The sequence below is a fragment of the Rhinoderma darwinii genome, chromosome 1 (genome assembly GCF_050947455.1).
Source record: "Rhinoderma darwinii isolate aRhiDar2 chromosome 1, aRhiDar2.hap1, whole genome shotgun sequence".
Lineage (NCBI taxonomy): Eukaryota > Metazoa > Chordata > Amphibia > Anura > Rhinodermatidae > Rhinoderma > Rhinoderma darwinii.
Window position 1 is genome coordinate 629,801,958 of NC_134687.1, and position 16,860 is coordinate 629,818,817.

At 43.9% G+C, this 16,860-nt stretch overlaps 1 protein-coding gene across 1 annotated transcript; it reads right to left on the reverse strand.

Moving 5' to 3' along the window:
* Positions 1-1,550: 1,550 nt before the first annotated feature.
* Positions 1,551-11,186, reverse strand: CCL27 (C-C motif chemokine ligand 27). The gene is made up of 3 exons (XM_075847604.1): positions 11,120-11,186; positions 7,892-8,018; positions 1,551-1,647 (listed from the first exon to the last, which is right to left on the reverse strand). Exons 1-3 carry the CDS (start codon positions 11,184-11,186, stop codon positions 1,551-1,553), a joined length of 291 nt encoding a protein of 96 aa, XP_075703719.1.
* Between the last annotated feature and the right edge of the window lie 5,674 nt (positions 11,187-16,860).

A 16,860-nucleotide genomic window follows, 5' to 3' on the forward strand; every position in this document is an offset into this window, starting at 1 on the left:
GGCTGATATTGTACTCTTTGAAAACCGAAGGGCTTAATGGTGACGTGAAACGAAGTGAAAATTAAAGTGAAATAAAGAGAAATACGCGCCACATTAACCCCTTAATGACCGGGCCATTTTGCACGTTAATGACCAAGGATTATTTTTTGTTTTTCCACGGTCGCATTCCAAGAGTCGTAACTCTTTTTTTATTCCGTCTATATAGCCGTATAAGGGCTTGTTTTTTCCGGGACGAGTTGTATTTTGTAATTGTACCATTTTTAGATGCTTATAACATATTGATTAACTTTTATTAACTTTATTTTAGGAGAGAATTGAAAATAAGCAGCTATTCCAGCATTAATTTTCACGTTATAAATTTACGCCGTTTACTATGCAGCGTAAATAACATGTTACCTTTATTCTATGGGTCGGCACGATTACAGGGATACCAAATGTGTAAAGGTTTTATATGTTTTTTCTACGTTTGCACAATAAAAACCCTTTTAGAAAAAAATTACTTGTTTTTGCATCGCCGCGTTCCAAGAGCCGTAACGTTTTTATTTTTCTGTCGATGTGGCCGTACGTGGGATTGATTTTTGCGGGACAATGTGTAGTTTTCATTAGTACTATTTTGGGGTACATAGGACTTATAGATGAACTTTTATTTTATTTTTTATGGGGGGAATGGGAGAAAAGAGAGAATTTTGCCGTTGTTTTTTGCGTTTTCTTTGGACGCCGTTCATCCGGCGGTTTAATTAATGTGTTCATTTTATTGGTCAAGTTGTTACGATCGCGGGGATACCATATATGTGTATGTGTGATTTGTTTTGACCGTTTTATTAAATAAAAGTAGTTTTATTTGACTTTGACTGTAATTTTTTTTATTTTTTTTTTCACAAACTTTATTTAACGGTTTTACTTTTTTTTTTTTAGTCCCACCAGGGGACTTCACTATGCGATATGCCGATCGCATATATAATGCTTTGGTATACTTCGTATACCAAAGCATTATTGCCTGTCAGTGTAAAACTGACAGGCAACCTATTAGGTCATGCCTCCGGCATCGCCTAACAGGCAGATGCTGAAGACAGACCTGGGGGTCTTTGTTAGACCCCCGGCTGTCATGGAAACCCGACGGCGACCCGCGATTTGTTTGCGGGGGCGCCGATCGGGAGACAGAGGGAGTTCCCCCCTCTGTCAAACACATTAAATGCCGCTGTCACTGTTGACAGCGGCATTTAATGGGTTAAACTGCCGGAATCGGCGCGTGCTTCGATTCCGGCAGTTGCAGCAGGAGCCAGGCTGTGTATAACAGCCGTGCTCCTGCCGCTGATCGCGTGGGTACAGTCTCAGTACCCGCGCCATCACAGGACGGATATATCCGTCCTCCTGCGCGAACTAGCAGCTGCTGAGGACGGATATATCTTGGACAAGTTCGGCGGGCCGGATTAAAAAGCCTAACGGGCCGTATGTGGCCCGTGGGCCGTAGTTTGCCCATGTCTGATGTAGACAATAGTAGAAGGCACGTGGTGTATCCACAGATGAAGAGCTGGACGCTCCCTGGTTGGTCATCCCTGATACTTAGAGGGATGATGCTTCTTCACCCAGTGCTGCAGGAAACGGTTTTTGGGGTCCATACATTTCAGATGGTTTTCCACATGCAACCTGTAAAAGAAAGATGATTGTCACAGCGATAAAAAAACAAAACACACAAACAAAATAAAAAAGATAGAGTATAAGGATGTAGACAGAGGAAGAGGGTGTATATAGAAGATCGGGGAATATATAGAGAATGGGGGTGTATATAGAGAATGGGGTGTATACAAAGAATGGGGTATATATAGAAGATAAGGGGTGTATATAGAGGATGAGGGTGTATATAGAGGATCTGGGTTAATGTAGAGAAAGGGGTGTATATAGAGAATAGGGTGTATATAGAAGATTGGGTGTATATAGAGCATGAGGGTGTATATAGAGGATGGGGGTATATATAGAGTCTGGGGTGTATATAGAGGCTGGGGTGTATATAGAAGATGGGTGAGTATATAAAGAATGGGGTGTATATAGAGGCTGGGGTGTATATAGAAGACGGGTGAGTATATAAAGAATGGGGTGTATATAGAGAATTTTGTGTGTATATAGAGGATAGGGGTGTATATAGAGTATGGGGTATATATAGAAGATGGGGTGTATATAGAGGATTAGGGTGTATATAGAGGATTAGGGTGTATTTAGAGGAAGGGGTGTATATAGAGGATGAGGGTGTATATGGAGAAGGGTGTATATAGAGTATGGGGGTGTATATAAAGAATGGAGTGTATGAAGAGAATGGGATGTATATAGAGAATGGGAGTATATATAGAGGATGAGGGTATATAGAGAATGGGGTATATATAGAGGATGGGGGTTTATATAGAGAATGGCGGTGTGTGTATATATAGGATGGGGTATATATACAGGATGGGGGTGTACAGAGAATGGGGTGTATATAGGGGATGGGGGTGTATATAGAGGAAGGGACTGTATATAGAAGACATGGGTGGACATAAAAGAAGGGGATGTACCTAATGGACAGAGATGTGTATAGAGGACAGGGTTTACATAAAAGATAAAAGGGGGGCTCCTATGGTGCTATGTCACCAATACACCCCTTGGATGGGGGATATACAAAAGAATATGGGAGTAAAAGAGAATGGGGGTACATATAGAGGAAGGGATGTACATAAAAGACAGATGTCAAAATAGGGTCCGCCATGGCGCTCGGTCATTCCTATACATTCCTCTTCATCAGGGACATATTCGCAGACCCCGGTGTATAAAATGTTTGAGGGTCTATCCCAACAACTGATTCGTGAAGCATGGGGACTCTTTATTCTAGGGATCTGTGGACACCCAAGTATTCAGGACCCCACAAGACAGTAAGTCACATCCGAGAGATCGGCCATAAGTCACTATCACTAGTCACACAGCTATGACTAAGTAAAAATGGCAGGGGGTAGTGGGCCCACCAGTTTACCGGGCCCCTGTGCAGCTGTATATATATATATATATGGTCAGTTTGTCTATGACGAGCGCTCAGGTCCAGGGGGAAGTCGTCATGAATATTAAGTGCAATGAGGAGGTAAAAGAAAGAGGTCGGAGCTCCTTGTTACTAGAGAAAAAGAGGGACTTCAAAAAAATGTCTAATTTCTCTAGGGACAGATATTATATATTAAAAAGTGATTATCTATTAGGACCACATAATCCGGATGAACCACACATGGAGTATAGGAGATCGCGGAGTATTAGATATCAATTGTTAACTAGTTCCATCAAAAATCTACAGGAGGGAAAGGAAATGTTATCATGTTTACACACTATATGGAGAAAAGTATCGGCCGCTTCTTAATCATTGAATTGCGGTGTTTCCTTCAGTCCCATTCACACAGGTTTATAACATCCGGCACTCGCCCTGCAGTCACTTTACAGACGTTAGTGATAGAATGGGTCGTTGTAAAGAGATCACGGACCTCCAGCCCGGTCCTGTAATAGGACGCCACCGGTGCAACAAGTCATTTCTTCCCTCCTAGATATTCCCACCATCACCTGTGAGTGACATTATTGTAAAGTGGAAGGAACCGCAGCAACTCAGCCACGAAGTGGAGACCACGTAAAGTTACAGAGTGGGGGCGCCGAGTGCTGAGGAGCGTGGTGTATAATAGCTGACTCCATAACTGCAGAGTATAAACCTCCTCTGGTATTAACATCCGCACAAAATCTGTGCCCGGGAGCTTCATGGCATGGGGGGCCGAGCAGCTGCATGCCAGTCAACCATCACCAAGCACAATGCCAAGTGTCGGATGGAATGGTATAAAGCTGCTGCCACTGGACTCTGGAGCAGCGGAAACGTGTTCTGTGGAGTGACGCTTCTCTATCTGGCGGTCTGATGGACGAGTCTGGGTTTGGTGAATGCCAGGAGAATGTTACCAGCCTGACTGCATTATACCAGCTGTAAAGTTTGGTGGAGGAGGGGTAATACTATCGGGGTGTTTTTCAGGGGTCGGCTCCAGTGAGTGGAAGTTTTAATATATCAGTATACCTAGACACTGTGTACAATTGTAGCTTCTAACTTTGTTGGAGCTGTTTGAGGTTCGGCCCTTTTCTGTTCTCCATGACTGCGCCCGGGTGCACAAGGTCCATAAAGACATGGATGGTTGGATGATTGGCTGGTTGGTTGGTTGGGGGGAGTTTGGTGTGGAAGAACTTGACTGTCCCGCACAGAGTCCTGACCTCAACCCCATCCAACACCGTTAGGATGAACTAGAATGGAGATTATGAGCCAGGTCCCCTCCCCCAACATCAGTGTCTGACCTCACAAATGTTCTTCTGGATAAATGGGCAAAAATTCCCACAGACACCCCAAAATATTGTAGAAAGCCCCCAGAAGAGTGGAAAATGTTTTAACTGCAAAGAGGGGACCAGCTCCATATTAATGTCTATGGATTTAGAATGGGATGTCATAAAAGCTCCTGTAGGTGCAATGTGGAGGTGTCCCAATACTTTTTCCATGTACAGTTGCGTATGTAAGACGGATACTATGTTCCCTAAGGGATGAAATACTGAACTTGACATCGATTTTTTTTATCAGCTGACATAACCGACGAGGCTATTGTGTCTTTTTATTGAGATTGTTAATCACAGATGGTTAACTCTTGACGAAACCGGTTGGGCATCATCAGGGATTTATTCTGTCACGCTTCCTTACAAGTGCGGATTTCGTAAGTAAAATAAAAAAGGAGATTTACTCCTTTAAATCTAGTTCCACGCAATGTTGTCTTTAATTTCGTTGCGCGGATTTAACCTGTTGATCAAGTAACCACGTATCAAGTATCAAGAGAGTGGTCACTGCTATGAAATTTTGATCATTGCGGGCAACCATTGCTGAGAAGTGGAGGTGGACGAGCTCTTATGTAGAAGACCTCGAGTTGAGTAACGATGTGGACCACACATGGAGTGAACCTGAGACTTTCCCGATCTGGAGCCATGAGTCAGCTCCGGGATGATGTTTTTTCTGGACCTCATAGAGACTTACGTCAAAGTCGGGATATCCTACAGACACCAAATGTGTTGGAGAACATTGAGACCCTGGAGCTAGGACTGGATACAATGTGCACTATATACATTATACTCCTCAGCTTCTCGCCTGTTACATTGTATCGTGATCAGACACGTTCAGGCCGGGAGGCATTCCTCCGAAGCTTGTTCCATCACAAACATGGAGTGTGCGCAAGTACGGAGTCGTATACAGAGCCATGAAGGAATCATTTATATCCTGTCATTGGACTTGCATTTCCTTAAAATGATAGATTACATTGCCTCATACTCGCCACATATCCATGATGACCTGAAATATATCTATATTTAGATTTGGGCCCCCTCAGACACCAGGAGCCATTTTGGAAGTATATGCATTCCCTATATACTGAGTGAGGTCACCTTCATAAGGGGCCACTTTTGCGCCTGCCTAACTGTTCATAACAGAACTTTGGGAATAATGGGCCATGTTGAAGGCTCTGATTTAGTCGAGTTACAGCGCCACCTATGGGTAGAAGTTAAGAGATGCTAGCCATATAACAAAAACTTACATTGCTCTTTAATTTACCAAAAATCCATCAATACAGAAATTTCTCCCAATGATCTATATATACATGGATTTTGAGGGCAGCCAATGAAAACAATGGAAGTTTAGGCATCTCTGAATCCCCCCCCCCCCCCCCCCCCTCTGATTGGATAATCTGGATGTCATATTCCAACAAAATAACATTTTAGTATCTACCCCCTCCCCAATTATTTCATACCCCTTACCTACCCTGTTACTCTAAAGTGAGCATGCCCTGGGGTCCTGGACATTGCAGTGGTGTGCCCCCCCCCCCCACCCCCAATTAGTGTGATTGCTTATCCCGATAGAAATTGTATTCAGTACTTAATGTCTAGTAGCAGCCAAGCAGCTTCTTCTTCTGACGGGATATCATGGATGATGGGTGTCATGGAGCCATGGATTATGGGTGTCATTAAGTCATGGATGAATGGTGTCATAGAAGTTATTGATGATGATTGTCATGGAGTCGTGAGTAATGGGTATCATTGAGCCATGGATGAAGGTTGTCATGGAGTTGACGAATGATGGGTCTCATGGAGTCATGGATGATAGGTGTCATGGAGCCATTTATGAAGAGTTTCATGAAGTCATGGATGATAGGTATCATGGAGTCATGAATTAAGAGTTTCATGGAGTCATGGATGATAGGTGTAATGGAGTCATGAATGAAGGGTGTCATGGAGTCATGGATGAAGGGTGTCATGGATGAAGGGTGTCATGGAGTCATGGCTGATAGGTGTCATGGAGTCATGGATGATAGGTCTCATGGAGTCATGGATGATAGGTGTCATGGAGTCATGGATGAAAGGTGTCATCGATGATAGGTGTCATGGAGTCATGAATTAAGAGTTTCATGGAGCCATGGATGATAGGTGTCATGGAGTCATGGATGAAGGGTGTCATGGAGTCATGGATGAAGGGTGTCATGGAGTCATGGATGAAGGGTGTCATGGAGTCATGGCTGATAGGTGTCATGGAGTCATGGATGAAGGGAGTCATGGATGAAGGGTGTCATGGAGTCATGGATGAAGGGTGTCATGGAGTCATGGATGAAGGGTGTCATGGAGTCATGGCTGATAGGTGTCATGGAGTCATGGATGATAGGTCTCATGGAGTCATAGATGATAGGAGTCATGGATGATAGGTGTCATGGAGTCATGGGTGAAGGGGGTCATGGAGTCATGGATGATAGTTGTCATGGATTCATGGATGATAGGTGTCATGGATTCATGGATGATAGGTGTCATGGATTCATGGATGATGGGTGTCATGTAAGTAGTAGCTCACTTTGATCAGGAGCTTTTTTATGGAATCTCCTGCTGATACTTGCATGTGGTTCCATCATCAATCATTCAGGATCATCTACATTTCTGGCTGCTGAATGATCCACGTGATGGGAACGTTCTGCAGCTTGTTAAGGCCTTGAAGGTGACTACGAAGCTCTGATGAAGTGACATGTAGTAGTAGTCTACATTATGTGGGAGCAGCATGTAGGGAGCGCCTTTAACCCCTTAAGGTACGGTCATTTTTTCATTGCCGCATTTCAATAGCCATTCCATGTAGCTGTATTTGAATTTGTTATCTTGCAAGACCAGTTTTCAGGTTTTTTGGCACCATTTTGGGGTACATATGATTAATGAATCTATTAACTTTTATTCATTTGGGGTTTTTTTGAGGAGGGATTGGAGCGGGAAAAAACAGCAATTACGTAATTTTTTTTTTTTCACTGTTTACCTCGCAGATTAACATCATGTAAACTTTATTCAACGAGTTAGTGCCAATATGGCTATACCATATTGATATCGGTTTTTTTTATGTTTTAGTTCTTTTTGCGCACTAAAGGCATGGGGTACATATCATTTATTGAATACGTTTTATAAAAAAAAATGTCGAATGGGGAAAAAAAAGCAAATCTGGTTTTAGTTATGAATCACATGACTGTAAACACCTGGCAACTGACATGTAGTAGAAAGTCGCTGACATGGGCGGCTGGACCCTGATCGGGGGGTGCAAATATCTGTGCCACGGAGATAACAGCCATGAATGAGATACTTCAATTGAGAAACCCCTGGTTGCCTAGCAACTACATGACTTTCTGTCTGGGTGACAACCGCATACAGTTACATTCACTGAAGAAGAGACAGGAAATTTGTCTGCTGTACAGTAGACTACCTCTACACGATGCACAGACATGTTTTCTGCTCTCCCACTCAGGCAGTAGGAGAAGTAAAAACAGATGAAAGTAGGAGAAATATGTTCACGGACACTTACACAATGGCTCTTAGGCTGCAGATCCCGTCTTTCTTCTGCAATCGGACCTCGGTCACTTGCTGCAGCATGTTCTTCGGGATGCGTTTAGCCAGTTGGGTGCAGCAGGAAGCAGAAGCCGATGGTAAACCTGAGGAAGAAGCAAAATTATATATGTAGGGATCGGTAAGTTACTATGGACAGTCTATATGTAACAATAATCCTACTGGATCCGGCCATGGATTTACGCCAATGCACGGCCGGCAGCGTCAGGTTTCCAGGGCATCCGGTACTCCTAGATGACATTGGTCCTGGGCTGGCAACTTATTCAAAGGGGACTCCACTGCTAGTATGCAGAATAATGTAAATACTTGGTTTGGCTACTGTTCCTATCGGTACTTGACATACAGTATTTCTGACCTTGATCCTGACCTTGACCTCAGCCTTGTTCCTGGATTACTCTCCTGTCTTGTCCTTTGTTTTTTGTAGTTCCAACCTTGGCATCGACTACTGGCCTGACTGACTCCTGACTTTGGTTCGGTCTCATCCTCCGGCTTGCTACTTTCTTACTATTAATCCATTAACGCACCCAGGCCAAGTTGTTGACTCCGCTACAAGTCAGTCGGTGACTATTCTTGGAATCTGACCGGGAAAGTCTATACCTCCATCCGGAGGTTAAAGGGGTATTCCCATCTACATATATACCTAAATCTCGTGGTCACCGTTGCCGTCCACTTCCTAGTTTGCTCCTCTATTTGGTGGATGGGACTCATCATTTTGATAGACAGTTCAGGTCAGTGGCGATGTGAAAATGTCATCGCGCTGCCGGCCTGCACGCGCACAAATTGGAAGCTACATGCAGTTAGCAGTTCTAATTAATGGCCCCAGAGTTGGTACTTCACATTCCCTGGAGCCATCCATACAACTCTATGGAGCGGCAGAGAGGTGGCCGGCCTAGAATCCAATGTTCAGGCGCCAGGAGGGGCATTCCTGAAACCCCGGCCAGCCTCTACATTAAAGGTATGATCAAAAATGTCAGGACTGCGGCGGTGGCCATAACCCTAGACAATAAGCAACAAAGAAGAAGGAGATAAAAGAATATCAGCAGATAGGAACACATTAAAAAAATACAAATATTTAGTAAAAATTTGATCTTTAGTTTAGCTATCATATTAGAGCTGATGAATGAGGTGGGAATACCCCTGTAAGGGGGAAAAATCAGGAGATTCCTTAGATTTCCGCACCGTTGTCTTGCCAGCACCAAACCGATTGCGGCTTAGAGGATCCACTTCTCCGGTAAAACTTGTACCAGATCCCTATGTCGTTATACATCCACATACTTCCCAATTGTCCCTCGAAACAGCCCTCAAAAGGGATGGGCTTATACAAACAAGGTCACTAGTGGGCACTTCTGGGCGGTTTTGTGGCCATTTCTGGGCGGATATAAGGTGGGGCTTAAAACTTCCTACGAATGGGAATTCAAATGTTGGGAGGTATGTGTCTGATTCAAACGTTGGGATGTATCTGATATGATGACACACATTGGATTGAAGAATATTCAGACTAAATGTCCTCAGATAGAGCAGATGTAGATATTGATGTGGATGGTGACTTGAATTCTTAGGGTGCAGTCACACACTGCAGATTTTGTTGTAGTTTTTCTGTGACTGAAATTTGGAAGGGACCATATTAACTTCAGAATCTCTCAGTACTGCAGCCTCGGGCTTTGAGCCTTAACATAGAAATATTAGGTCTCTCTAGGTTTTTAGTCTCTGGATGTTAACAAAAAATCCTCATTGAATGACAGCAAGCAGAGATGCTGAAATCGTGCGAAAATGAAACAAGGTCTATTAGAAGTTGCAGAAGTATTTAAGCTTTATTTACAAACGCCAAAAAACACAATTTAGTCCCCAAAATAAAGTGTAGCTCGGGCTGCAGGGTAACCCAGGCCCCGGTCCCTAGATTAGTCAGCGACCAGAAGGGCCATCATCGGAGTTGAGGCAGCGGATGCCGGAGCTTAGCAGGTTTAAATGGTGACAACATTAAGCCGGTTGTCATATCAATACAACATGGCAGTAGAGAAGACCTGGAAGTGGCATTAAAGTAGAGCTCTATGATGGAGGACACGAAAGCAGAGAGAGAGCGAGAAAAGATGGAGAACAGTTATACTGTAGAGAAACAAACAAGGTCCCATTATAATCAGTGATATTCCCCGGGGGCGGGGCTGTGACAACCACTCATCATTATAAGGAACGGCAGAGTAGTTATAGGTTATGGGTGAATGTCGGCCACTGCAGTTGTAACTGTCGTGTGAGCGTCTCCGGACAACCAGAGATGAGAAAAGTAATGAGAAAATGCTGCACCTTTCTCTATAATGTATCACTCCCATCATCCCTGACCTCTGAAGGTCCCAATCTAAGCTTCCTATCCCACATACATTGTAACACTACCAACATATCTGACCACAGGAGCTCACAATATAATCTTCCTATCTCACACACAATGTATCACTTCTATAATCCCTGTCCCCATGAGTTTACAACCTGATCTCCCCACTGTATCGCGCACAAGGTATCACTCCCATTATACCTGTCCCCAGGAGCTCACAATGTAATCTCCCTATATCACTCCCATCATCCTTGTCCTCATGAACGCACAATCTAATCTCTCTAATTTACACAAAGAATTTATCACTCCCCATCATCCCCGAGCCCAAGAACTCACAGTCTAATCTCTCAATCACACACACAATGTATCACATTTTATCTCTGTATCAGACCTACTATGTATTACTCCCATCATCATCACTGTCCGCTCACAATCTATTCTCTCTATCTCACACAATGTATTACTCTCATCATCTCTGTCCCCAGGAGCTCACAATCTATTCTCTCTATCTCACACAATGTATCACTCTGACAACATGTCCATTGTTTTGTCATTCCCAAACTTTCTGGATTCAAACCAAACAGATGACATCGTCATAACTTGTGGACTATTTGCATGTTCTTCAGTTTCCTCCCACACTCATAGTTACATAGTTGATAAGGTTGAAAAAAGTCCATCAAGTCCAAAAACATATTTAAGCTGATTGGCCTCCAAAGTAATTGTCTCTAGTATTTGTGAGATTGTGCGTCCCACGTTGGACAGGGACTGCTGCGAGGGACTAATCATCATTCAGCGCTATATAGTCCTGTAACGTGAGGTCTATAGTGAGTCAGTGAAGCCTCGTCTTCCTTTTCATCCTCTTACCTTGACGTGTGACTGTGATGAAGACCATGAGAAGAACCAGGACGACGAGAACCCTCATGGTGGCCATTGTTCTGGGCTGATGGAGGGCAGTTTCTTAGCTCTGGGAGAAGCGGTGGAGCCACCTTCCCTTATATTCGAGCAGACCCACCCTCTCTCCTCAGGCAGAGTCTTGTATCCGTTGCCAGGTCACAGGTGGGGATTTTTGATCTTGTAATAGATAATATTCAGCACGTGGGAAAAAGAAAATACATCAGGAATGTTTCCTCCCATCATTTCCTATAAATGTTTACTCCGGACTTTGGGTCGTAGATAAAGGCTCATGGGCCCCCGATGCAAAGTTTCTACTTGGGCCCCCCCCCCCCAAACTACTCATTGCCGACAGCACGCAGCTTTCAGCTGCATCACTGGGTCTCCTAAGTGACCCAACGATGCAGCATGGCACGATCTGCGTGTGTGTGGACCCACTGGGCCGCACCGCCGTAGCGGGATAGCAGCTGGTCAAACTACAGTGTACCAAGTCAATATATATATATATATATATATATATATATATATACACACTACCGTTCAAAAGTTTGGGGTCACCCAGACAATTTTGTGTTTTCCATGAAAACTCACACTTATATTTATCAAATGAGTTGCAAAATGACTAGAAAATATACTCAAGACATTGACAAGGTTAGAAATAATGATTATTATTTTAAATAATAATTTTCTCCTTCAGACTTTGCTTTCGTCTTGGAATGCTCCATTTGCAGCAATTACAGCATTGCAGACCTTTGGCATTCTAGCTGTTAATTTGCTGAGGTAATAGGGAGAAATTTCACCCCATGCTTCCAGAAGCCCCTCCCACAAGTTGGATTGGCTTGATGGGCACTTCTTGCGTACCATACGGTCAAGCTGCTCCCACAACAGCTCTATGGGGTTGAGATCTGGTGACTGCGCTGGCCACTCCATTACAGATAGAATACCAGCTGCCTGCTTCTTCCCTAAATAGTTCTTGCATAATTTGGAGGTGTGCTTTGGGTCATTGTCCTGTTGTAGGATGAAATTGGCTCCAATCAAGCGCTGTCCACAGGGTATGGCATGGCGTTGCAAAATGGAGTGATAGCCTTCATTATTCAAAATCCCTTTTACCTTGTACAAATCTCCCACTTTACCATCACCAAAGCAACCCCAGTCCATCACATTACCTCCACCATGCTTGACAGATGGCGTCAGGCACTCTTCCAGCATCTTTTCAGTTGTTCTGCGTCTCACAAATGTTCTTTTGTGTGATCTAAACACCTCAAACTTCGATTCGTCTGTCCATAACACTTTTTTCCAACTTCCTCTGTCCAATGTCTGTGTGCTTTTGCCCATATTAATCTTTTCCTTTTATTGGCCAGTCTCAGATATGGCTTTTTCTTTGCCACTCTGCCCTGAAGGCCAGCATCCCGGAGTCGCCTCTTCACTGTAGACGTTGACACTGGCGTTTTGCGGGTACTATTTAATGAAGCTGCCAGTTGAAGACCTTTGAGGCGTCTATTTCTCAAACTAGAGACTCTAATGTACTTGTCTTGTTGCTCAGTTGTGCAGCGGGGCCTCCCACTTCTCTTTCTACTCTGGTTAGAGCATGTTTGTGCTGTCCTCTGAAGGGAGTAGTACACACCGTTGTAGGAAATCTTCAGTTTCTTCGGAATTTCTCGTATGGAATAGCCTTCATTTCTAAGAACAAGTTAGCACACACAATGTACAATTAGAATACTGGAGTGATGGTTGCTGGAAATGGGCCTCTATACACCTATGTAGATATTGCATTAAAAACCAGACGTTTGCAGCTAGAATAGTCATTTAGCACATTAACAATGTATAGAGTGTATTTCTGATTAATTTAATGTTATCTTCATTGAAAAAAAACTGTGCTTTTCTTGCAAAAATAAGGACATTTCTAAGTGACCCGAAACTTTTGAACGGTAGTGTATAGTCCAAGCACAAGGGTACCTGTGACAGTGCAAACAGTAGTAACGGCTTAGGCGCAGACAGAATCTTTGGCAGCAGGTGATGCAAGACGTGGCGGAGGACACCAGACGTGGTGTAACACAGCAGGCGCAATAGACAGCAAAACGCGACTCCACACGAGAGATAGCGCAAGTATAGCACGGGATACAGGATACTGGTAGCAGGGCACGGGAACACAGGGAAAAAAATACGACTGCGCGACCATTTGCAAGTCTAACAGAGGAATACAAACAATGCTCAGGCAAGGAGTGAAAGGGCAGAGCCCTTTTTATAGTCCAGGATGATCATGGGCTAATTAGAACATTTTACATGTGCGCCCTTTAAGGCCGGGCACTAGCGTGCGTGCACGCTACGGGAGACTGCAGAGTGGCGTCTCCTAGGAAGGAGACACAGGCCGGCACTCACAGATCCATAGCCGCGGCCGGCGAGGGGTGAGTAGGAACGACGGTCCGCAGCCGTGGACGCTACACAGCACTAGCAGCCAGGGACGTCACTAAGGTCTTGAAACGTCAAGGGCAATAGCCCCAATACGTATGTCCCCCCCAAAAAATGTGTGTGCTTGTATGTATATGTGTATATAGGAGACAGCATATCTATAGCACTACGACCCTATAGCTATGGACAGAATTAGATACAGTGGCTCAGCAGACAGTATCACACATGATAGGATTAGATACAGTGGCTCAGCAGACAGTATCACATATGATGAGCTTAGATATAGGGCCCTGCTCGCTGGCATTGCGGCTCCAGTGCTGGACCAAGGAAAGGTAAGTATAAGAAGTGTGTTGCTTTTCCATGTGTTGCTAATTATTTTTATGGGTTTGTGTTTTCTTTACAGGTTCGGTTGTTGGACTACTTCGGATTCGGGGACTACTTCGTTGACGAATTTTTTTTTATTCTCAATAAAATGGATAACGAGGGTTATGTTGGATTTTTATTTCAATCAAATATTTTTTCTATGTCTTTGTATTTTTCTAAACTTTATCACTACCGCCTTAGTAATTACGAAGGCTGGGCTTAATGTTAGACATGAAGAGGCTAACACTAACACACATTATTACCCCGGTTCCACCGCCACCAGGGGTACCCGAGAATCTGTAGTGATGGTTGGGCGCTGGCGTGGCCGCAGGCTGGTATTATTAGGCTGGGAAAGCCCAAAAACAGTGGCCCATCCCACCCTGATAATGCTAGCCTGCTGCTGCTATGTTGTATCTGGCTGGTTATAAAAATGGGGGAACCCCACATCGTTCTTTTCCAATTCTTATTATTCTTCATAACCAGCCAGATACAACACAGCAGCAGCAGCCTAGCATTGCCAGGGTGGAAAGGTCACTGTGTTTGGCCTTTTCCAGCCTAATAATACCAGACTGTGGCCGCCCCAATGCCCGAACATCACTACAGATGGTCGGGTACTGGATCGTACCTGGCACCCCTGGAGGCGGTGGGTACTGGGGTAATAATGGGGGTTAGTGTTAGCCTCTGCACCGGCAAACACTAAGCCTCGCCTTAGTAATAGACGCTGTCAATCAGCCAGCAGCTATTAATAAGACGGTAGTAATAAAGTTTAAAAAAAAATACAAAAGACAAAAATAGGTTTATTGAAATAAAAAAAAAACACACAACCCTCATTAACCATTTTATTGATGATATAAAAAAAGCCATCATCGAAGTAGTCCTCGAATCCGATGTAGTCCAACAACCACACCTGTAAAAAAAACAAACACACAAAAAAACATTAGTAAGGGCCTGTTCACATCACCGCTGCCCTTCCGTTGAAGGGTTCCGTCAGAGGTTTCCATCAGGTAACCCCTCAATGGAAAGGCAAACTGAAACCTCAGCTTCCGTTTACCACACCATTGATCTCCATGGTGATGGAAACGTTGCTAAAGGTTTCCGTTTGTCACCGTTGTGACATGGTTCCGTTGTTTTGGCAGAATCAATAGTGCAGTTGACTGTGTGGGCAGGACTTCCTGGTGTGATGCCAGCGCTGTGCTGTGTGCTCAGACGTCTCCATCTGCTGATCCTCCTCCCCTCTCACAGCATGTAGTCTCACTGACACAAAGAGTACAACAGGAGCTGTATTTCTCTCCTTCCTCCCTCTCACAGCATGACCTCACACATAAACTAAAGTAGAAAGACTGCAGCCTTATCTCGTCTCCTCTATGTCTACATCTACTATATTGAACTCTATTTTTAGTGTATAAGGCTTTTGAAGATTTTCAGAGATCCTACAGTAGTTTATTAAAACTATTTAAATCACATACCTCAAATATACAAATGAGTTTAAGTGACTATTAAGACTTAACCCATTAAATATCATGGATTATTGAAAGGAAGATCGAAGGACGCGTCATCCATATTTGGGGGATTTTGCTTAGCATATCTCCCTTGTTGTACTTTTCACAAATGTTAACCGAAGAAAACTATAAATGACTGCAGTAACTATTTCTACCACTAGGAGGAGCATTATAGTATTATACTGCAGCTGACTGGATAGGAGTGCTGGGTTCCTTATGTGGATCATTGATAGGTTTCCCCTCAACAGCGCACTATATGGTCAGGTGCGGTATTGCAACTTCTGAATGGTTTCTTATAGTGAGCAGTATTTCATTAGTAGGCGAGGGGGTATCGAGGGCTCTGGTTTATAGGAAATTACAACTACGTGGCAGATGGAGGAAACGTTGCAGCTTAGGAGGCCCCAGATTGATAGGAAGTCCAAATAAAATAGATTATGAAAACAAATCCACCCAGGTTTTTCAAGTCTGAGCAGGTCTGACCCGCGTCTCTGAGTCACTGAGATGCCCCAGGCTCAACTCCCAGCTCACAATGATGGGTGTAGTAATGTGTATCATTCATGAATACTGTAGGGAATTTCCTAGAACTGTCTCTTTAATAAACACACTGTAGCGGCGCAAAACAACGAGAACAATAATTCGGTAATACGTTTCTGATTCCACTTTTTAATGTGCTTTCCAGGAAAGGACTTATATAACATCTAATTTTTATTTTCTATCTTGTTACCTGTAATATTATTAGGGGATTCTACTTGATTTTACTCTTAAATTGTGGGACTTTGTATTTTATTTTATTTCCCAATATAGAGCAAGTCAAGATTTAGTTGGTCCATGAGTGTCTCATAGTGAGCCACGGCCTGGAGTGATAATGCTGTCCCCTTAATAAAAGGCCAGTCAGGGTGTGTGGGGTGGGCCTGACCAGAAGAATATTGTGGGGCAGGGGTGCAGTTTTTAAGGGTGCTTAAATATGGGTCACAAGTGCTTCCCTGTATGGATGTTGGTGCTGATTTATTCACACACTCATGTGCGTACAGCCCAGTCTTACACACCCATGTCCGTACAGCCCAGTCTTACACACCCATGTTCGTACAGCCCAGTCTTACACACCCATGTCCGTACAGCCCAGTCTTACACACCCATGTCCGTACAGCCCAGTCTTACACACTCATGTGCGTACAGCCCAGTCTTACACACCCATGTCCATACTGCCGAGTCTTACACACTAATGTGCATACAGCCCAGTCTTACACACCCATGTCCATACTGCCCAGTCTTACACACTAATGTGCGTACCGCCCGGTCTTACACACTAATGTGCATACAGCCCAGTCTTACACACTCATGTCCATCCAGCCCAGTCTTACACACTCATGTCCATACAGCCATCTTACCCATATCCATACAGCCCAGTCTTACACACCCATGTCCATAGAGCCCAGTCTTACA